This window comes from Podarcis vaucheri (genome assembly GCF_965113315.1).
Source record: "Podarcis vaucheri genome assembly, chromosome: 5".
Classification (NCBI taxonomy): Eukaryota; Metazoa; Chordata; class Lepidosauria; order Squamata; family Lacertidae; genus Podarcis; species Podarcis vaucheri.
In genome coordinates this window covers 67,633,442-67,651,460 of record NC_138763.1, presented here as the reverse complement: position 1 = coordinate 67,651,460, position 18,019 = coordinate 67,633,442, and the positions used below count along the sequence as shown (strand labels likewise).

The 18,019-nt window shown below is 45.4% G+C and overlaps 1 protein-coding gene across 4 annotated transcripts in view; it reads left to right on the top strand.

The window, feature by feature from the left end:
* LOC309532140 (lysosomal acid lipase/cholesteryl ester hydrolase-like) overlaps positions 1-13,227 on the top strand; it is a 30,454-nt gene extending 17,227 nt beyond the window's left edge. For 2 of the 4 annotated variants that reach the window (XM_082222141.1, XM_082222140.1), the window contains exons 6-10: positions 3,938-4,074; positions 4,844-4,990; positions 5,670-5,741; positions 11,867-11,932; positions 12,698-13,227. In XM_082222141.1, the coding sequence (XP_082078267.1) occupies positions 3,938-4,074; positions 4,844-4,990; positions 5,670-5,741; positions 11,867-11,932; positions 12,698-12,931 (656 nt within the window). In that variant the 3' untranslated portion in view covers positions 12,932-13,227. Of the gene's footprint in view, positions 1-3,937; positions 4,075-4,843; positions 4,991-5,669; positions 5,742-11,525; positions 11,841-11,866; positions 11,933-12,697 lie in introns of those variants that run through there. The other 2 variants (XM_082222142.1, XM_082222143.1) reach the window with 2 other exon arrangements.
* Positions 13,228-18,019: the final 4,792 nt, after the last annotated feature.

Sequence of the window (18,019 nt, the reverse complement as noted above, 5' to 3'; positions counted from 1 at the left end):
GAGCTTCCTCCAGAACCTGGAAGTAAATTGTTTCCCGCGGTCCGAGATTACCCTCAAAGGAGTCCCGTGCAGTCTGAAAATGTGATCCACAAACAACCGGGCTGTCTCCTCTGCCGTCACCGCATGCGAGCAAGCTATGAAATGGCACATTTTTGTCAGTAGATCGACTACTACCATGACTGCTGTCTTCCCCCTTGACTTGGGCAAATCCGTCATAAAATCAATGGACACCACCTCCCAGGGCCTTCCCGGCGTAGGTAAGGGTTCCAGTAACCCTGCGGGGGCAGCCCTCTCTCCCTTTGCCCTCTGGCATCGGTCGCACCCCTGTACATATTCCCGTACGTCTTCCCTCACCTTTGGCCACCAGAATTGCCTGGTGACAAGCAGCATGGTCTTGTGCTGTCCAAAGTGCCCAGCTGTTGGGTTGTCATGGAGCTGTTTAAGTACCTTCCCCCTCAAGGTCTCCCCCAGTACATACAGTGTCCCCTTATAGTACAGTACCCCTTCCTTTTCCTCAAACCCTCCATGGTCTTCCCTTCCGTCCCGGAGTTCCCTGATTTTTGCTTGAGCGAATCCATCGTCTCTGGTAAGCCCTGCCAGTTTTCGTTTCCCATCCAACATTCCCCCACACACCCATTGGTCCTCGGGAAACACGTGTCGGGTTTCCAGTGGTCCCTCTCCCTCCAGGTATTCCGGTTTCTGGGAGAGAGCATCTGCTCTTACGTTTTCCTCTCCCGGCACGTATCTGATCTCGAAGGAAAACTTGGCGAACTCCTGGGCCCATCGAACCTGTCTCTGGTTGAGCACCCGCGCGGTCCGCCAGTATTCCAGGTTCTTGTGGTCGGTACAAACCTGGAGCTTGTGCCTTGCCCCTATCAACAGATGTCTCCATTGTCGAAACGCCGCATAGATCGCAAGCAGTTCGCGGTCATACACTGTGTAGTTTTGCTCTGACTTGCTCAGCTTCCTTGAGAAAAAGGCACACGGCCTCCAGTCCTGCTTAGCCCCGGGCTGCAAAAGGACCGCTCCCACAGCTCGGCCGGACGCGTCCATCTCCAGTCTCATGGGCTTCTCCAGATCCACGTGCAGGAGCTGTTCTTCTGAACTGAACGCCTTCTTTAGCCTTTCAAAGGATTGCTGGGCACTTTCTGTCCACGCAAACTTCTGTTTGCTACTGAGACAATCTGTTATGGGCGCTGTCAAGTGAGCGAAGTTCTTTATGAACTTCCTGTAGAAGTTGCTGAAGCCTAGGAACCTTTGCACACCCTTTCTGTTTTGTGGGGCTTTCCATTCCAGCACTGCTTTCACCTTGCCTGGATCCATGGCTAGTCCTTTGTCTGACAGCCTGTAGCCCAGGAACTCGACCTCCTTGGCGTGGAATTGGCATTTTTCCAGCTTGACCCACAACTGGTGCTTCTGCAGCCTCTTTAGTACTTCCCTGACATCTCTGACGTGTTGCTCCTCATTGTCCGAGTAGATTAAGACGTCATCCAAAAAGGCTATGCAATTCTTGTACAGCAGGGGCCCCAACACGTGGTGCATGAATCCTTGAAAACAGGCGGAGCCCGATTGTAATCCAAATGTTCTTTTTTCAATAAATGAAAGACTCTTCGCCTTTTTTCTGGGGAGTTCAGTCCATTCACATTCCAACTCAAAACCTGCAACCCCATCATGTAATTACGCTGATGTTCCTCCAGCTGCACCTAATGCTTGCTCTTCTTCTGATGGTGGTGGTGGTGACACATTCACTGGGAGGTCCAATCCAAAGGATAATGCTGATATGTCCAATATTTCCTTATTTGGTGATCTCCTATCCAATGCTCTTTGCTCTAGTCCTCTATCTGGTGATCTTCTGTTCGATGCTCTTGGCTCTTCTCCAAGTCCCTTCTGAAGATCTTCTTTGTATTTATACAAAAACTTTACTTTATCTTCTATTGATCTTATTTTTATTTTCCTTCCTTTGAAACTGAAAGATAGGCCTTGGGGAAACTCCCACCTAAAGATGATTTTATTCCTTCTCAGCAGAGCAACAATATCTCTGAAGTTAGGCCTAAGATCCAAAAGATATTTAAAAATTTCCACTCTTGACTGTTGTATTTCTAGATTCTTCTGGTAATGCCAACCCAAAATTCTATCTCTCTCTTCTTTGGTTCGAAGAGTGATCAAACAGTCCCTTATTCTATGCTCTTTTTTCCCTCCTCTTCCAAGCCTGAAGGCCCTCACAATTCTAAACTCTTCTTGCTCCAAGTCCAAGTCCCAAAAGTCAGCAAATTCCTGTGTGAGAAAGTCTGTCAAACTTTCCTTCTCCAATCCTTCTCCAATTCAGGTAGGGCTCTGATCCTCAAATTCGCCTGTTTTTCTTTAAGTTCAATCATAGCAAGCGTCAACTTATGTTCATCAAGTTGCCTCTGTAGGGCTGGGACTCTCTCTCCAGTTGTGTTACTTTACATTCCGCAGCAACTGCTTTCTCCCTGGCTTCCTCCGCAGTCTGCCATATCAAAATAGATTCCTGTATCAATTTCTGGATGGTCTCTGTATTGGTATTCACCTTTTGTCCCAGATTATTTATACTTTCTGTATTTAAGTCAATTTTAGTAGTTGCAGCATCCACTTTCACATTTGTCGCATCTACTTTCTTGTTAAGCTGTTCCAATGAATCATTTATTTTATTTAATGCAACCGCTAAAGCCTCTTCTGTCGACATTCCTCTTGATTTGGAGTGTACTGATGCGGAAGCAGCTGCCGAGGAGGCAGGGAGGCCTTGTGTTGAGCCTCTCCTGGGTTGCTGCCAAGTCCTCCCAGACCTTAGTGTTTTTTTCAGCAGTTGACTGATCTATTTTTTCCTTTCCATCTGCCATAACACTCAAAAGATTCAAGGTCAGTCCCAGAGTCTCACAATTTTTATCTTACAGCTGGAAATTCCCCTAGCCCAGATCTTGTAAAGCCACCAGTTTCAAAGGCTTCCACCAGGGGGAAACAGTTTCTGTTTATATTAGTCAGTAATGTCCTCTTTTAGACACAGTTCAAACAATCCAAAGCTAGTTTCAATTTTCAGTTACTTTTACTATTTTTTAAAGGCAGCCGGAGACAGTAGAAACAATGTATCTTCTCTTGTGCTAGCTGTCAATGAACGTTCCAAACACTGTCAATGAACATTCCACCAGACATCAGTCCTGCTAGCAGCCCGTTCCCAGGGTCAGAGCAGCGGTATTTTAGCTCTCTTTGCTCTCTCCAGCAGGCATACTCAGTCCACAACTTCCCCCCCTCTTCTCCTGCCTCCAAGGGGGGGGGGGATTTAATGTTCTGTACCGATGGAAATTTAGTCTTTTGCAAAAGGCTTTCCAAGACTTCAGCTTCCAACCTTATTGCCTCAGTCTGTTTACAAAAGGGGAAGGCGGACTTCCTGTTTTGAACCTCCCCGTTACAATTCCAAATTAAACATTTAAACATCCAATTCTCTCGCTTCAGGTCTACTCACGGGTAATTACTTTAGTGTCAAATTGTCCACAGGAAAAAGTCAGCGGTCTCCGACAACAGCTATGCGGCTTCGCTCCGTGGAAGAAGCAGACAATTCGAAGCACCGCGCCGCTCACCCCACATCGCTCCGGATCCCTGAAACCGGGTTTCCCTGCGAGTAGGGGAGGCGCAAAAGGTGCCCGCCGAATCCCACGCTCACAGGCTTCTCCCGCCTGTGATTTTAACGGGTCTCTGCCTTCGCCGTGGCGGCCAGACCCAGATTCCCATGGAGCAAATTCCTCCCGATCAGAGGAATTCTGCCATTACCGGAATCTTGGACTCCAGCTCCCATCAGCCCCAGCAAGCATGGCTGATGCGCTCCAGCTCCTGCAACACCTGGAGAGCCACAGGTTTTTTTAAATCTCTTATTTGTTTGTTTGTTTGCAAGTGCTATGTTAATTCTAAACATTCCCCCCCCCAGGTTTTATTGCCTTTTCAACCATGCCACAGCTTGCTCAAAAGGTTAAACTCTTCATGGGCCTGGCTCCTCCCTACACATGTGAAGGCATCAAAGGACTCCTTTCCTTAATAATACGCCTTCCTCAAGAATTGATAAGAGTAGGTATTATTCAAGGCCCATAATTCTAATATATATTTTTCTTCTGCATCTTTATGGAGAGTTAGTCTTCCTGCCATCCGCTTCATTTACTTATGTTGAGTGTGAGCTTGAAGAATTAGAAGGTTTGGATCACATGAACATTTGTAGCATGATAAGGTCCAAGTAGCCAAGTAAGATTGTCTTCCAAGAACACGGTCTTAACAGTGAGTCCCTAAGTGACTGTGAAGGCCAATTCTGGATCCACATGTCCTTCCACAATGCTTTTTGGTGGCTGCTCCCAGACAGGATGAAGACTCTGTCACAGTCAGGGATGCTAGAAAGGAATGGTTGACATTCCAACCTGCATGCGTCACAACCAGTACCATTTGCATTCTGCTGCTGTTTAGCTTCTGCTAAATACTCTGTTATTCATCTTACTGTCCACTATTGAGAATGCCCTTTTCCAGGACCCCACTCCCAAACTTTTAAGGAACTATCAAGAAGGCCCCATCTGCCAATTTTAACACCTGAGAGGATGTGTGGGAAGAAGTTGTTGGAGAGCACCCCTTTAGAAATCTCTCCTCAGCTATCCAGAGCCAGGCCATATCAGAACCTGGCAGCAAAATTGTCTAGAATGCCCAGGCATATCTTCTTGAGCGTGCTTGAAGAAAAGTGGTATATAACTGTAACATAAAGGAGATCTGTTTCTAACAGGAACCTCAATGTTTCCTTCCAAGAAAGGGCAATTATTTAGTAATGCTTCAGATTTTTTAAATTTTATCTTTACAGCCTATATGCGGCAATAAAGAATTCTGTTTTTTCCATTACAAACTAAAAGCCAACAATGCCAAGTGGTGCAGCTATCCAGGGATTGACAAACTTTGTCTTCAAATCATGTCCTTATTCCAAGGACGCAATGAGAAAAACCTAAATGTGGTAGGTAGTTTTATTCTCTATCATTTATTCATTTATTTCTTTTTGAAAGAACTTGCAGTGTACATATACAAAACAACAAAAGAAAATCAAACAAACAAAATAGAGTATTTGCCATAATTTTGAGTCCCTTTACATAGTTCTTCCATGTTGAAATTCTAGAGGCCTCTTTTAATAAATGTTGATCTATCTTTTAAAATTTATTTTCAAAATTAACTTCTCGTCTAGTTGGTAGTTGGTCATTTATGCATGGCCATAGAAGAGGAAATGCACAGCACTACAAAAACCAAAGAAGTTTCAGAGTGGCTAATTTTAGCTGCTTATGCTAATTTCCAGATGCAAAGTTAGAAGGAATTACTACTGTAGGGCAGGCTGTGACCAGGTGACCTCTCTGCCTGCTCCATGTGCTGTCCAGATGCTCACTATTGTGAGGCAACTTCAAGGCCCCTGTTCTTCCTTCTTATGGCTCCTTATCAGCTGGATTCACTATGGGTGGGGGATACACATCTAGGTACCCAGACAGCTCTTCATCAGAAATCTGCTTCCTTGTGCTACATGCAAGTGTCTGTATGCTGCACTACCTTGATTGCCATGACCTATTGCTTTGTAAATAAATGTGTTCCTTGAAATTTTTTCAAGAATGTGAATATAATAAGCATTTTCCTTTCTATTATTCTTCCAGAGTCGAGCAGATGTGTATCTTGGAATTTACCCTGATTTTACTTCTGTAAAAACTATCATACACTGGAGTCAGGTATGTTCTAACAAATATCTTCTCAGCATTTGAAAACATGGGAGTCAAAAGTCTGACATTTCAACTTGCCTGTTTAGTTTCTCATGTTTCTGTTTTGGTACTAAGGTTTCGATTTCATTTTATAAAAGTTTAGTTTTCCAGATTACCAGACCACTCAAAAGTTATATTCTAGATATTCAAACAATATTCAAACATGAGCTGTAACAACTCTTTGGATCTCATGGGAAGAACATAGGAAGCTGCCCTTTACTGAATCTGCCCATTGCTCCTTTCAGTTCAGTATTGTCTCCTCTCACTGGGAGCAGCTGTCCAGGGTTGCAAATTGTAGTATCTCCCAGCCCTACCTGGAGTTGCAAGGAATTAAATCCGGAACCCTCTGAGTTCAAGGCAGAGACTCTATCACTGATCTATGGCTCTTTCTGAATATTTAATTTTGACATTATAATTCTTCCTTATGTTCTTTCTGTTGGGATACTGCCAGGGAGACAAAGTCCATCATGACCCCAAGCCGTCTGCCGGACGATCCATCGATCTCCCGTAGGCACGCAGTATCAGCAATTAGTGACATGAGTTTCCTGAAATATCTTGCCACATTCCAGAGCTCATGCACACTCTATCAGCAGATAATGCACAGCAAAAGTCGCACTCAGGAGAGCATTATTTACAAGTTTTATTCTGCGTTGATCAGAACAAAGAAAGACATGACTGCCTGCGTCAGTGTCTCCAGCACAGAGAGAAAACGAAAGCAACAGAAAACATAAACATCCTGTGAACAGGAAATACGCAGGCTCTGTGACTGTCAAAGCCTGCTCCCTTTTAAGGTGGAATGGAAATATCCTAACATCCTCCCCCTTTCCGTGTAACCTGTAGTACCTGTGCTTCAACCCAAATGCAACCTTTGTACGTAAACCTTAAGTTGTTCTCTGTTAACAACCAGGAATTTCATTTCCTGGCATGTAGGACACCTGAATGAGTCCTTTCTGAATACACTCTCTTGCACAATGTAGCTTAATCTGCAAGTACTTGGTTCTTTGCTTGCAACTCTCTGAGTTCAGCAAAGCCAAACACGATCTATTGTCTTGATACACTTGTACAGGACATTTCACAGACACTCTGATGTCCTTAAACAGTTGCATCAACCATTCACAATCCATGAGTGAAAATGACAGAGCATTGAGTTCTGCTTCACAGGAACTTAGGCTCACTGTTTGCTTTTTGCACAGCCAGTCAAACAGGCAGTGGTTGTACATGTAGCATACCCCAGAAGTGCTTCTGCCATCTGTGGTGTCACTTCCAAAACTTGCATCTGCAAAGATTTCAAGACCTCCAGTCTTCTGACTGGTGAACCTCAGCCTGTAGTGCAAATTCCCTTTCAAATAGTGGGCTATGCGCTTCAGAGCTTTCCAATCCTGAACAGTAGGATTATTTGCATGTCTGCTAAGCAGGTTAGTGCTTACAGCTATGTCAGGTCTTGAGCATATAGCAATGAAATTCAACTTTCCTAGAATGCATCTGTACAGTGTAGTGTCAGAAAACGCTTCAGCAGTACTGTCGACCTGGTAACCTGTCACCATTGGTGTATCTGCTGGGTTTGCATCAACCAAATTCAACCTGGTTAATACATCAGCAATTTTCTGTGTTTGGTGTACCAGAAAATTACCTGCTTGGTCCCTCTCCACCTGCAGAGAAAGGTAGTTGGATACCTCACCAAGATCCTTCATGTCAAAGTGTTCCTTCAGTTGAGCTAGGGTGCTTTGGTACAAAGCCTGATTCTTCCAAAACATCAGAAGATCATCAAGAAAACATAAACAATACAGTTTGTTTTGCCCCTCCTCCTTGACAAACACACATGGATCAGCTTTGCCCTGGTGAAAACCTAGAGAAAGTAATGTCTCAGTGAGTTTTGTGTTCCAACACCTGGCACTCTGCTTGAGACCATATAAGGATTTCCGCAGTTTACAGACCATTCCCTTCTGTATCTGCATTCCATCAGGTGGAAGCATAAACAGCTCCTCCCCCAAAATCCCGTACAAAAAAGCTGTATTAATGTCATGATGGGAAACATCAAGTTTCTCCTCCACAGCAATCTTGAGCATCAGCCGAATGCTCTCATATTTGACTGTGGGAGAGTAGGTCTCGTGGTAATCCTGTCCTGGTACCTGTGAAAAACCTCTGGCAACCAATCTGGCTTTGTGTCTGACAACCTTGCCATTCTGGTCTGTCTTGGCCTTGAAGACCCATTTGCTGCCAACCAGTCTCATTCCTGGGACTACCGGTACCAGTTCCCAAGTTTGGTTCCTGTTCAAGGAATCAACTTCAGCCTTCATGGCATTTAGCCAAGGCTCAGCATCTTTAGAGGTTAACTCCTGAACCTCTTTGAAGCTTGAAGGTTCCCACACCTTCTCTGAGCTACTAAGAACAGCAGTTGCTGTCTTAGCAAACTCATCAGCAAATCTCTTTGGAGGTCTGCCCTTCGTTGCTCTCTCAGATTTGCGTACTAGACGCAAGTCTTCTGGACTCATCTCCTCTTTCTTAGGAGAAAAGTGACCAATGGTGAACAGTGGTTCTTCCAGTTCATTGTCAGACGCATAAGATGGTCTGACTGAGGCCTTTGCGCTTTTGTAGTCTGCTGTGTCATCACTGTCACTGATATCAGCAGCAGCGCCTCCCACTGAGCTGGAATCCGAACTCTGATCATCATCATCATCATCCTCAGCTTCCTCAGCTTCCTCAACATTATCTGCTTTCTTCACATCACCTTCATCCTCCTCTGGGTAACTCTGGAAAATTCCCACATCCCCCCCCCCACTTAGGATTGTATTCAACACTCTTTGTGAACTTAATGGACTTAGAGTCAGTCATCAATACCCTGTATGCACCTTTTTCGTACCCCATGAACAAACCATGTGCCCCACACTTCCCAAGCTTGTTGCTTTGTGGGGTGTGTACCCACATGTCAGAACCAAAGATTCTCATGTGCTTGATGTTGGGTTTTTTACCAAACATCTTCTCATAGGGAGTACAACCAATAGGTGATGACAATCTGCGATTATAAGTGTAAACAAAATTCGACAGAGCCTCCCCCCAAAACTTATCAGGGAGATTGGCATCATGCAACAAGGTTTTCAGTCCTTGCAGCAACGTTTGATTTGCTCGCTCCGCAAGTCCATTCATCCATGGCGATCTAGGCGTTGACAAGTCATGCTGGATTCCCTTCTCAGTCAGGAAAGCTTCAAACTGCTGAGAAGTGAACTCCCCGCCCCGATCAGTAAAGAGACAGCCAATACGTTTACCATGAACATTCTCCAACCAAGCACAGAATGCCTTGAACTTCGGAAACGCTTGCGATTTCTGCTCGAGCATAAACACATGAATGTACCTGGAAAAAGAATCAACCAGAACCATGAAGTACCTTGTTCCACCCAAAGAGGGCGCAAGTGGACCAACCAGGTCTGCGTGCACTAGTTGGTAGGGTTTGGAAGCCTGCCTGCTAGACTCCTTGCCTTTTGGAGCAACCTTCACCTTGTTCTCTGCACAAGACACACATTTCATGTGAAACTTACAGGGTTTGATGTTCAAACCCTCAACCATCTCTGGCATCTTGGCCAGTGCCTTCCAAGAGAGGTGACAAAACCTTCTGTGTGCATCGTGAATGCATCCTGCATGAAGAACTTTGTTAGTTTGTGCAACACAACAAGAATCAGCATTAGACACAGCAACAGCACCTTTGTCATCATAAGTTATACAGAACAATCCATCTATAAACTTTGCATGCAAAATGTCCTCTTTGCCTTTTCTGATGACACAAACGCTCCTCTTGAAGGACATCTCAAAACCACGTCCAGTAAGCTGTGGGACACTGAGCAAGTTGTCTGCAGCACCTGGAACATATAGTACACCTTTGATGGTTGCGTGCAGACTTGCCAGTCTCACAGTCCCTTCTCCTGCGATCCGCAACGTCTTTCCGTCAGCCAGGTGGATCTCACCTTCTTGAGGTTTGAAGGAGATAAAGAGATGGCGGTCCTTCGAGACATGGCGGGTACAGCCTGAATCAACAACAAACCTGGCTTTGCCCTTTGGAGCAGCTTTTCCAGCAAGCAAAACCTTGTTTTCCATCGGCGTGGGCTTTTGCAGCTTGCCCCCCTGCTACTGGCCATCAGACATGCCTTTAGCCTTTGGTGAAGCTGTGTCAGCAAACAAAGCCTTGTTTTCCACTGGCGTGGGCTCTTCACCCTCCCTCTGCTTCTGGCCATCTGCAGGCATTTGTTTCTGTTTACTTCTAGCCTTCCGGTATCTGTGAGGATGACCTTGGCTCCCATGAAAAACAGAGCTCTCAGCTGCCGACTCCTTGGCTCCCCCTGGAGGCTGGAAGGCTGCCTGGGATGACGTGACAGTCAGCTCCCCCTGCAGCTTGCAACCGGTGCCCTTGGCATCCCTGCATTCACTCGCATTCTGGGAAACAGACACGACCTCCGATGCAGTCAAACTCTGGGCTGGGATGACTGGCAAATGGGCTATCTTCAAAGCATTCCACATCTTACGTGCAGTCACGTTGCCAGCTAACGTTTTAATTTCCTCCAGAGAGACGGACATGACTATTACGTCAATGGCCTTCGAATTCTGGGCTCTCCATCTATCTGTCAGAGGAACTGGAGGGGCTTCAGACACAGTATGCCACACTCCAAACTGACGCAGCAAACTTTCACACCACACAGCACAGGTCCCATAATTGTGCCAATTAAACTTTGGGCACTCAGCAGCCTCAGAAGCTTGGAAAAACTCCATTCCAACTTTTTATTTGAGCCGTGAGTCTTATTCACTTCAGAAACTTCTTATCTCAGCAGCTCATAAATCACGAAGCTTGCTTGGCACAGCCCCCAGATCCATTAATCTGCCAGAGTTCAAAGTCCCTTGCCGCGGCAAACAGAAAAGCCTTACTTTCGCTTTTCCTCCACATACCTTTCAGCAGTCTGTCACAGTCTTACTCTCCTGTAACTGCCGTGAATCTGGGCCTGAAACCTGTTGTTGGGATACTGCCAGGGAGACAAAGTCCATCATGGCCCCAAGTCGTCTGCCGGACGATCCATCGATCTTCCGTAGGCACGCAGTATCAGCAATTAGTGACATGAGTTTCCTGAAATATCTTGCCACATTCCAGAGCTCATGCACACTCTATCAGCAGATAATGCACAGCAAAAGTCGCACTCAGGAGAGCATTATTTACAAGTTTTATTCAGCGTTGATCAGAACAAAGAAAGACATGACTGCCTGCGTCAGTGTCTCCAGCACAGAGAGAAAACGAAAGCAACAGAAAATATAAACATCCTGTGAACAGGAAATACGCAGGCTCTGTGACTGTCAAAGCCTGCTCCCTTTTAAGGTGGAACGGAAATATCCTAACACTTTCACCATTTCTTATTCTCCTTGCTGCTGAGTTCAGGCAGGGGGTGGGTGGAAGAGGGCAGATGGAGGTTGGTGGGGTACTGCCCCATTCACCCGAGTGCACTAACATCCACTGGTGCTGGGAATCCTCAAATTACGCAGAAGGTGAAACATATTGCAGTGGTCTTGGCAGCTGAAGATTAGTGAAGGCTGGGCAAAAGAAGAGGTCAATATTGTGGGCACAGGCACCAATTCTCTGGGGTGAGGATAGCTCTTCCCTCCCAACATATGCAGGAATGGGGCTGAACGCCCTCAATCTTGAGGGGCCGGGCTCAGTTTTTTAATATTTTCTCACAAATGAGGATGATAGATATGTTAATAACCTTCTACCTGACTTTCCAGAGACACCACTGTTTTAAGCAGAGCTTATGGTCCTATCATTGGCCAGGATGGATGGGTGGGAATTCTGATACTGTCAAACCTCGGTTTCCGAACAGCTCCATTTTGGAACGCCTTGGCTCCCGAATGCCAAAAACCTGGAAGTAAAAGTTCCCATTTTTGAATGCTTTTATGAAGCCAAACATCCGACGAGGCTTCTCTTTGAGTTCGACAACCGAAGTTTGACTGTAACCAAGATCTCTAGATTTTGAATTTTCTTGTGGCCCTCCATCTTTCAAGAGGATTTTGTTTTTTGAACATGCACCAAATTTCAAATTGTGTATAAGTCTTTTCCATCTTTTTAGGTTGCTAAAACCAACCAATTTAAGTATTTTGATTATGGATCAAAGAACAAAGCTGTCTACAACATGGTAAGTGTTTTGGATTCTAATGAGAGATTTTGGCGGTAGGTTAAATGTTTAATGTGAACCGTGTTGTGATTTCTGAGTTCTTATATAATTCCTTTGGGTGAGATAACACCAAAGACACCAAAGAACTGGTTGTAATTATGTGTTTATCTATGAAAGTGCATGCATTTAATGAGTAAGGGCATAGAAAACTGCCTTATCCCAAGTCAGACTATTGATCCACCTATCTGTCTATACTGATTGGCAGCAGCTCTGATTCTAAGCCCTACTAGAAAACCTGAGGGACCTATGACCTTCTACACACAAACCAGATGCTCTACCAGTGAACTACCACTCCCCTCTAGATTTTGCCTTTTGGGATCCATTGAGAGCCTCCTTCCAGGCCAGATGGGCAGTGGGGCTTAGCTGAAACTAGTCTGCTGATATGTGCGGAAGTGGCTGCCTCTGCTATGTTACTCCACCTTTCAGCTGTTGGGGGAGGGGAGGCTGAGCAACACCATCAAAGCCCTACTGCCCCTCAGGCTCACAAGGAGACCCTCCCTCTGTCCTGAAGAGCACGTCCTCCTCCTGCGCCACGAGGACTCTTATTCCTTTTGCTATTCTTACTGCTCCAGAGTAAGGAGTTGGATACTTAATAGATAGTTAATGATTTTCAAGGGACAGATGTTAGGCATTCAATGTATCTGAAGATCCAAAAGATGTCTTTAAAAAGAGGAAAATAAATAAAAGTGAACCTAATTTTCATCTTTCTGTTCTTTTTCTCAACAGAGTACACCCCCATTTTATAAGATAGAAGACATTACTGTGCCAACAGCTGTGTGGAGTAGTGGGAATGACCTTATTGTAACCAAAAAGGCTATTGAACGGCTGCTCCCTCGAATCCCTCATTTAGTTTTCTATAAGAATATTCCTGAATGGCAACATACGGATTTTATCTGGGGTCTTGATGCACCAAAGCAGTTGTATAAGGATGTGCTTTCTCTGATGCAAAAGTTCAAATAATGTCTTAATATGAGGGGCAAACTATATATCTGATATTAATGCAGACACATTTTTTAAAATTTTTACATTGATTGTTTTCTGTACTTATGTTCTTCTTTTCTGTCGCAAATAATATTAAAGGTTGGCTAGCAATAACTAAAGGATCTAAGGAAGAAAAACACACAACAAAATTGATGGTAAAAATGTAACAACATGCAGGGGCACAGCCTCTAGTACTACTTATTATTATTATAATATATATTCATATTATATTGTGTTACCATGCATTATAGAATAAACTTGCTTCTGTTCTGCAATGAATCATGGAATTCCTTGCCAATATGAAGGGACCCACAAAAGGCCAAATAATATGCAGCTTGGAATAACTTTTTATATTCCAGCGGAAGCTACTCCAATTCTGACTAACCCACCCAACCAGAGGTCAGTGATGGAAATGTCACACATTGCTCAGGTTTGGCTATCAAGACCATGAGCCTCCATAGGGCGGCTGTCTCTTATTTTAGCAAATGTTTTCAACTGCTTGACTTCTGTAATACCTTCCACGTAAAAGAAGCTAATCGCTGGCTGGCATTGTGTACACCTGGCTTTGCCAGACACAAGGGAGCCTATTACTGTTGAGACTTTGCGGTTGATATGGGGCAAGTTAGGCAGTGTTTGTTGGTCCAGTTTTGAGGTTCAGTTATTTGCAGTTTGTCTTGGTACCTGGCTCTTTCTCTAGCATGGAATGGCAGGGGGGGGGAGGCAGGGAGGCCTGCCGATAACCCTCCAACACCACCATTAAGAAGCAGAGGTTCTCCATATACAGTGGTACCTCTGGTTGCGAACAGGATCCATTCCAGAGCTCTGGCCACATCCCAAGGGAATTTGCAACTGGAATTCTGCGCATGTGCACGGCGCAGATTGCACGGGAACAGGAGCTGGATTGGGGCTGCTCAGCTGGGGAGGTGCAGGCTCCATCACACTTTCAGTTTAGGGGTTTGCGGCTGCACTCCCCTCAAGGGGGAAGTTTAAAGGAGCCCCCACCTCCGCATCAGAGCCCCTGCACCACCTGAAGGCAGCCATGCAATCCGCAACTGAGCTGCCTGATCCCGCTCCTACTTGTGTGGAAGCAGGTGTGGAGGTGAGGATCTCTTGGCATGGAGCCTCCGCTCAACTTCTGAGAGATCCCCACCTCCACTCCTGCTTGCATGTGAGCCCTCCTCTCCTCCTCCCCCCCCCATTTCCAGCATGGAAGCTATGGGCCTGCTGGGGTGATGGCACTCATGTCCACAGAGAGGGCTCTGAGTGCCCTCTCTGGCACGCGTGCCATAGGTTCACCACCACTGAACTAGGACATAGTATACAAAGGCAATGCCAACAGACTGTTGGGATTTGCAGGATACTGGATAAGTCTGCAGGCTTCAACAGGATGATGCAATACTCTGCTGGGTCAGAGTGACTCAGCAGGAGTGTGATTAGTGTAATTGGCTATCACCTGTTTTAAAAAGGAAAGCCTGTTTAACAGGGGGTGTGGTGGTTGTGCTGTAGTGTGGTGGTGCTGTGGTGGAGAGTATTCGTTTGTAAGTACTCTGTATGGACTGTTTCTTTTGTATATAGCCTGTATATAGCTCACATTAAAAAATGACTGCACAGAAAAACCTGGAACTCTTAGTGTTTTGCTGAAAACGCCGCGTGGAATACGCGACAGGGTTATGGGCCCAGCACGCTTCCGCTGCGCAAGAGTACAGGTGGCAGTTATCTAGCCGTGGGTGCTGGAGGTGAGCTGCAGGGATGGAGCAGTCCAGAACTGGTGTGTTGTTAGAGAAGCTGACGGCCACGAACTACAGCATCTGGTCGGTCCGCATGCAACACTTCCTCAAGTGTGAGGGCCTGTGGAAAGTGGTGGAAGAGCCACCGCAGCCCCCTGAGGAGGATGAGGACGACGATGAAAAGCTGGCACTAGCAGAGGCCCAGCTTGAAAAGGATGAGAAAGCTTTGGCTACGATCATCCTTGGAGTGGACGACAGCCAGCTAGTCTACGTAGCTGATAAGGTGACGGCAAGTGAGGCGTGGAATGCGCTCAAGGCTGTCCATGTGCGAGAGACAGCTGGCTCACTGATAACACTGACCAGGAGACTGTACCGGTGTCGGAAGAAACCGGGGGACTCCCTGGTAAACCACCTAAAATTCCTAACAGGCTGTTTCCAGGAGCTAGCCTTAAGAGGGAGGCCTGTGGGGGAAGAGGACAAAGTCTTTATAGTCCTGAGTTCCCTTGATGATAGCTATGATATGCTGGTCAACTCCCTCGAGTCTGTAGAGACTGATAAGCTGACTCTGGAATACGTGACCGGACGGTTGTATGCAGAGGAGGACAGGCGTGCAGAGCGGAAGATGACCTCAGCCCAGCTGTTGGAGCATCCCAGAGGGAACAACAGCCGGGAAGAGCAGAGGTGTCGGGAGCTGGAGAAACAGCCAGGAGGAGCTGCTGCAGACCAGCCAGTGGTCAACAAAGTAAAAAGGTGTTTTTGCTGTAAGTCCAGTGGACATCTGCTTCGGGACTGCCCGAGGAAACAACAAAAACAGCAGAAGCACAAGTGGCAGCAGAGGGAGTCTACCGCTTGGGTGTCTGCAGATGGTCAAGAAAATGAGGAGCTGTGGGTTCTGGACAGTGGAGCTTCTCAAACCTTTTGTAAAAGAAAAGGACTGCTAACTGATGCTAGGGCTTCAAACAAAAAACATGTAAGTCTTGCTACGGGCCAGAAAGCTAATGTGGTTTGTGAGGGGGAGGTTGTGTTCCCACAGCTGGGACACACATTCAGGAATGTGTTGTGTGTGCCTAGTTTGCAAAACAATCTCCTGAGCATTCCTGACTTGGCAAAAGCAGGCTTTGAAGTAAATTTTGTGGGAGACCAGTGCCAGATAAAGCAAAATGGGGCAGTGTTGGCAAATGCTAGCCTTAGAACTAATATGTATGTACTGCAGTGTGAATCTAAGGTTGCGAATGTGCAAAATGTCCCGACCCATGATATGTGTATTCATCTCCTGCACAGGCGTTTGGCTCATGCTAGCTATAAGGTGCTAAACAAAACATTGGAGTTGTGTGGGGGGATGAAAAACATAAAAAGTTGTGATAATTACTTAGACTGCAATATCTGCAAGGAGGTTAAAAGCAGGGCTTGCCCAGTAGCAAGAGCAAGCCAGAGAGAAACCAAAAAAACCACTGGAGTTGATCCATGCTGATGTAACTGGTCCTTTTCCACCTAGTGTCTCCCATAACAAGTACTGTTTGATCCTAGTGGATGATTTTTCTAGATTTGGCTGGGTCTATCCATTAAAGCAAAAGTCTGACGTTGCCCAAACTCTGAAGTTCTGGGTAAAAAGGGTAGAAAGGCAACTTGGTGAAAAGGTGTGCTCTATTCAATCAGACAGGGGAGGGGAGTTTATGGCAAGCTCCCTAAGAAACTGGTTGCGTGCCCAAGGGATTAAACATAGGCTTACCAATGTGGCCACGCCTCAGGAGAACGGAGTAGCAGAGCGTAGAGGAGGTGTCTTGCAGACACAAATGAAAGCATTGTTAGCAGATGCAAATCTTCCAATTATGTACTGGGCTGAAAGTATTAAGACTGCGAATTATATTGGAAATCGCTTGTGGTCAAGGGTACTAGATGACATACCCTATAAAATTCTCTATAACAAAAGTCCCAGTTTGCAACATTTAAGAATCTTTGGGACAAAGGCATGGGTTGACATACCTGTGAAAAACCGAAGAAAAGGTGGGAAAAGGGCACAGCAGTTGCTATTTCTTGGGTATGAAAGTGGTACGAAAGCCTACAGGTTTGAAGATGATAAAAACCTTTTGAGTTATAGTCGATCAGCCAGCTTTAATGAGCAAAGAAATTGGCCCAAGATACATGCAAACCTGCTGCCAGAAAAAGTTTTACTGCCGAGCATACCTGATAAGGCAGCTGAAACAAAGCTAAGAATTGGCAGCTCTCCCAGAGAAACTGAAAGGGAGGAAGTAAAGGTTGAGCATTTTTCTCCAGCTGCTAGCATGGAGCAGGTGAGAGAAGAAAGTGCAACAGGGACAGGAGGAGGTAGATCTCCAGAGTCAATCCACCCCAAAAGCAGTCCTGAAGGTAGCCCAGGGGGTGAGATTAATGAACCAAGGAGGTCTGCAAGAAGTAATAAAGGTCAACCTCCAGACCGTTATGGGTTCCCAACCACCATAAACCAGGTTTGTGTAACTGAGCCAGAAAACTTTGAAGAAGTGCAAGAGTTACCTACTCTAGAGAAAGAGGCGTGGTTAAAGGCAATGCAGGCAGAGTATAACTCTCTGCTAAACAACAATGTGTTTGTACCTACAGAATTGCCTGAAGGTAAAAAGCCCATAAGCTGTAAGTGGGTTTTTAAAGTGAAAAAGCTGGCTGATGGTAGTTGTCAGAGGAAAGCCAGGTTGGTTGCACGGGGCTTTACACAGAGGAAAATGATACATTATGATGAAGTGTTTGCCCCAACAGCAAAGGCTGAAACAGTAAAATCAGTTTTAGCAATGGCAAGTCTGAGAGGGTTAAAAGTTAATCATTTTGATGTTGCCTCAGCATATTTAAATGCTCCTATTGACGCTGAGGTATATTTACAGCAAATACCAGGTTATGAGCTAGAAAAAGACAGTATGGTGTTAAAACTGCAAAGGGCACTATATGGTTTACACCAAAGTGCACGTCTATGGCATGAATGCATAGACACAACTTTGAAAAAGATGGGATTCAAACAAAGCCTGGCTGATTCCTGTTTATATTCAGCAATGGTGCAAGGAAGTGTTTGTTATTTACTTTTGTATGTTGATGATATCTGTCTAATAACAACTGCACAAAAGCAAGTGTCTTGGTTTATAAACAGCCTAGGTAACAAATACAAACTGAAGTATTTGGGAGAGATTCAGAATTACTTAGGAGTAGAGGTTCAGAGAAATGAAGAGGGCGTTTACTCTCTGAGTCAGAAGGAAAAAATCGAAAAGTTACTGAAGACATATGGAATGGAGAGGGCAAATGAGGTTGACACTCCCATAACTACTCAGTACAAAAATGAACCAGAAGGGCAAAAATGTGA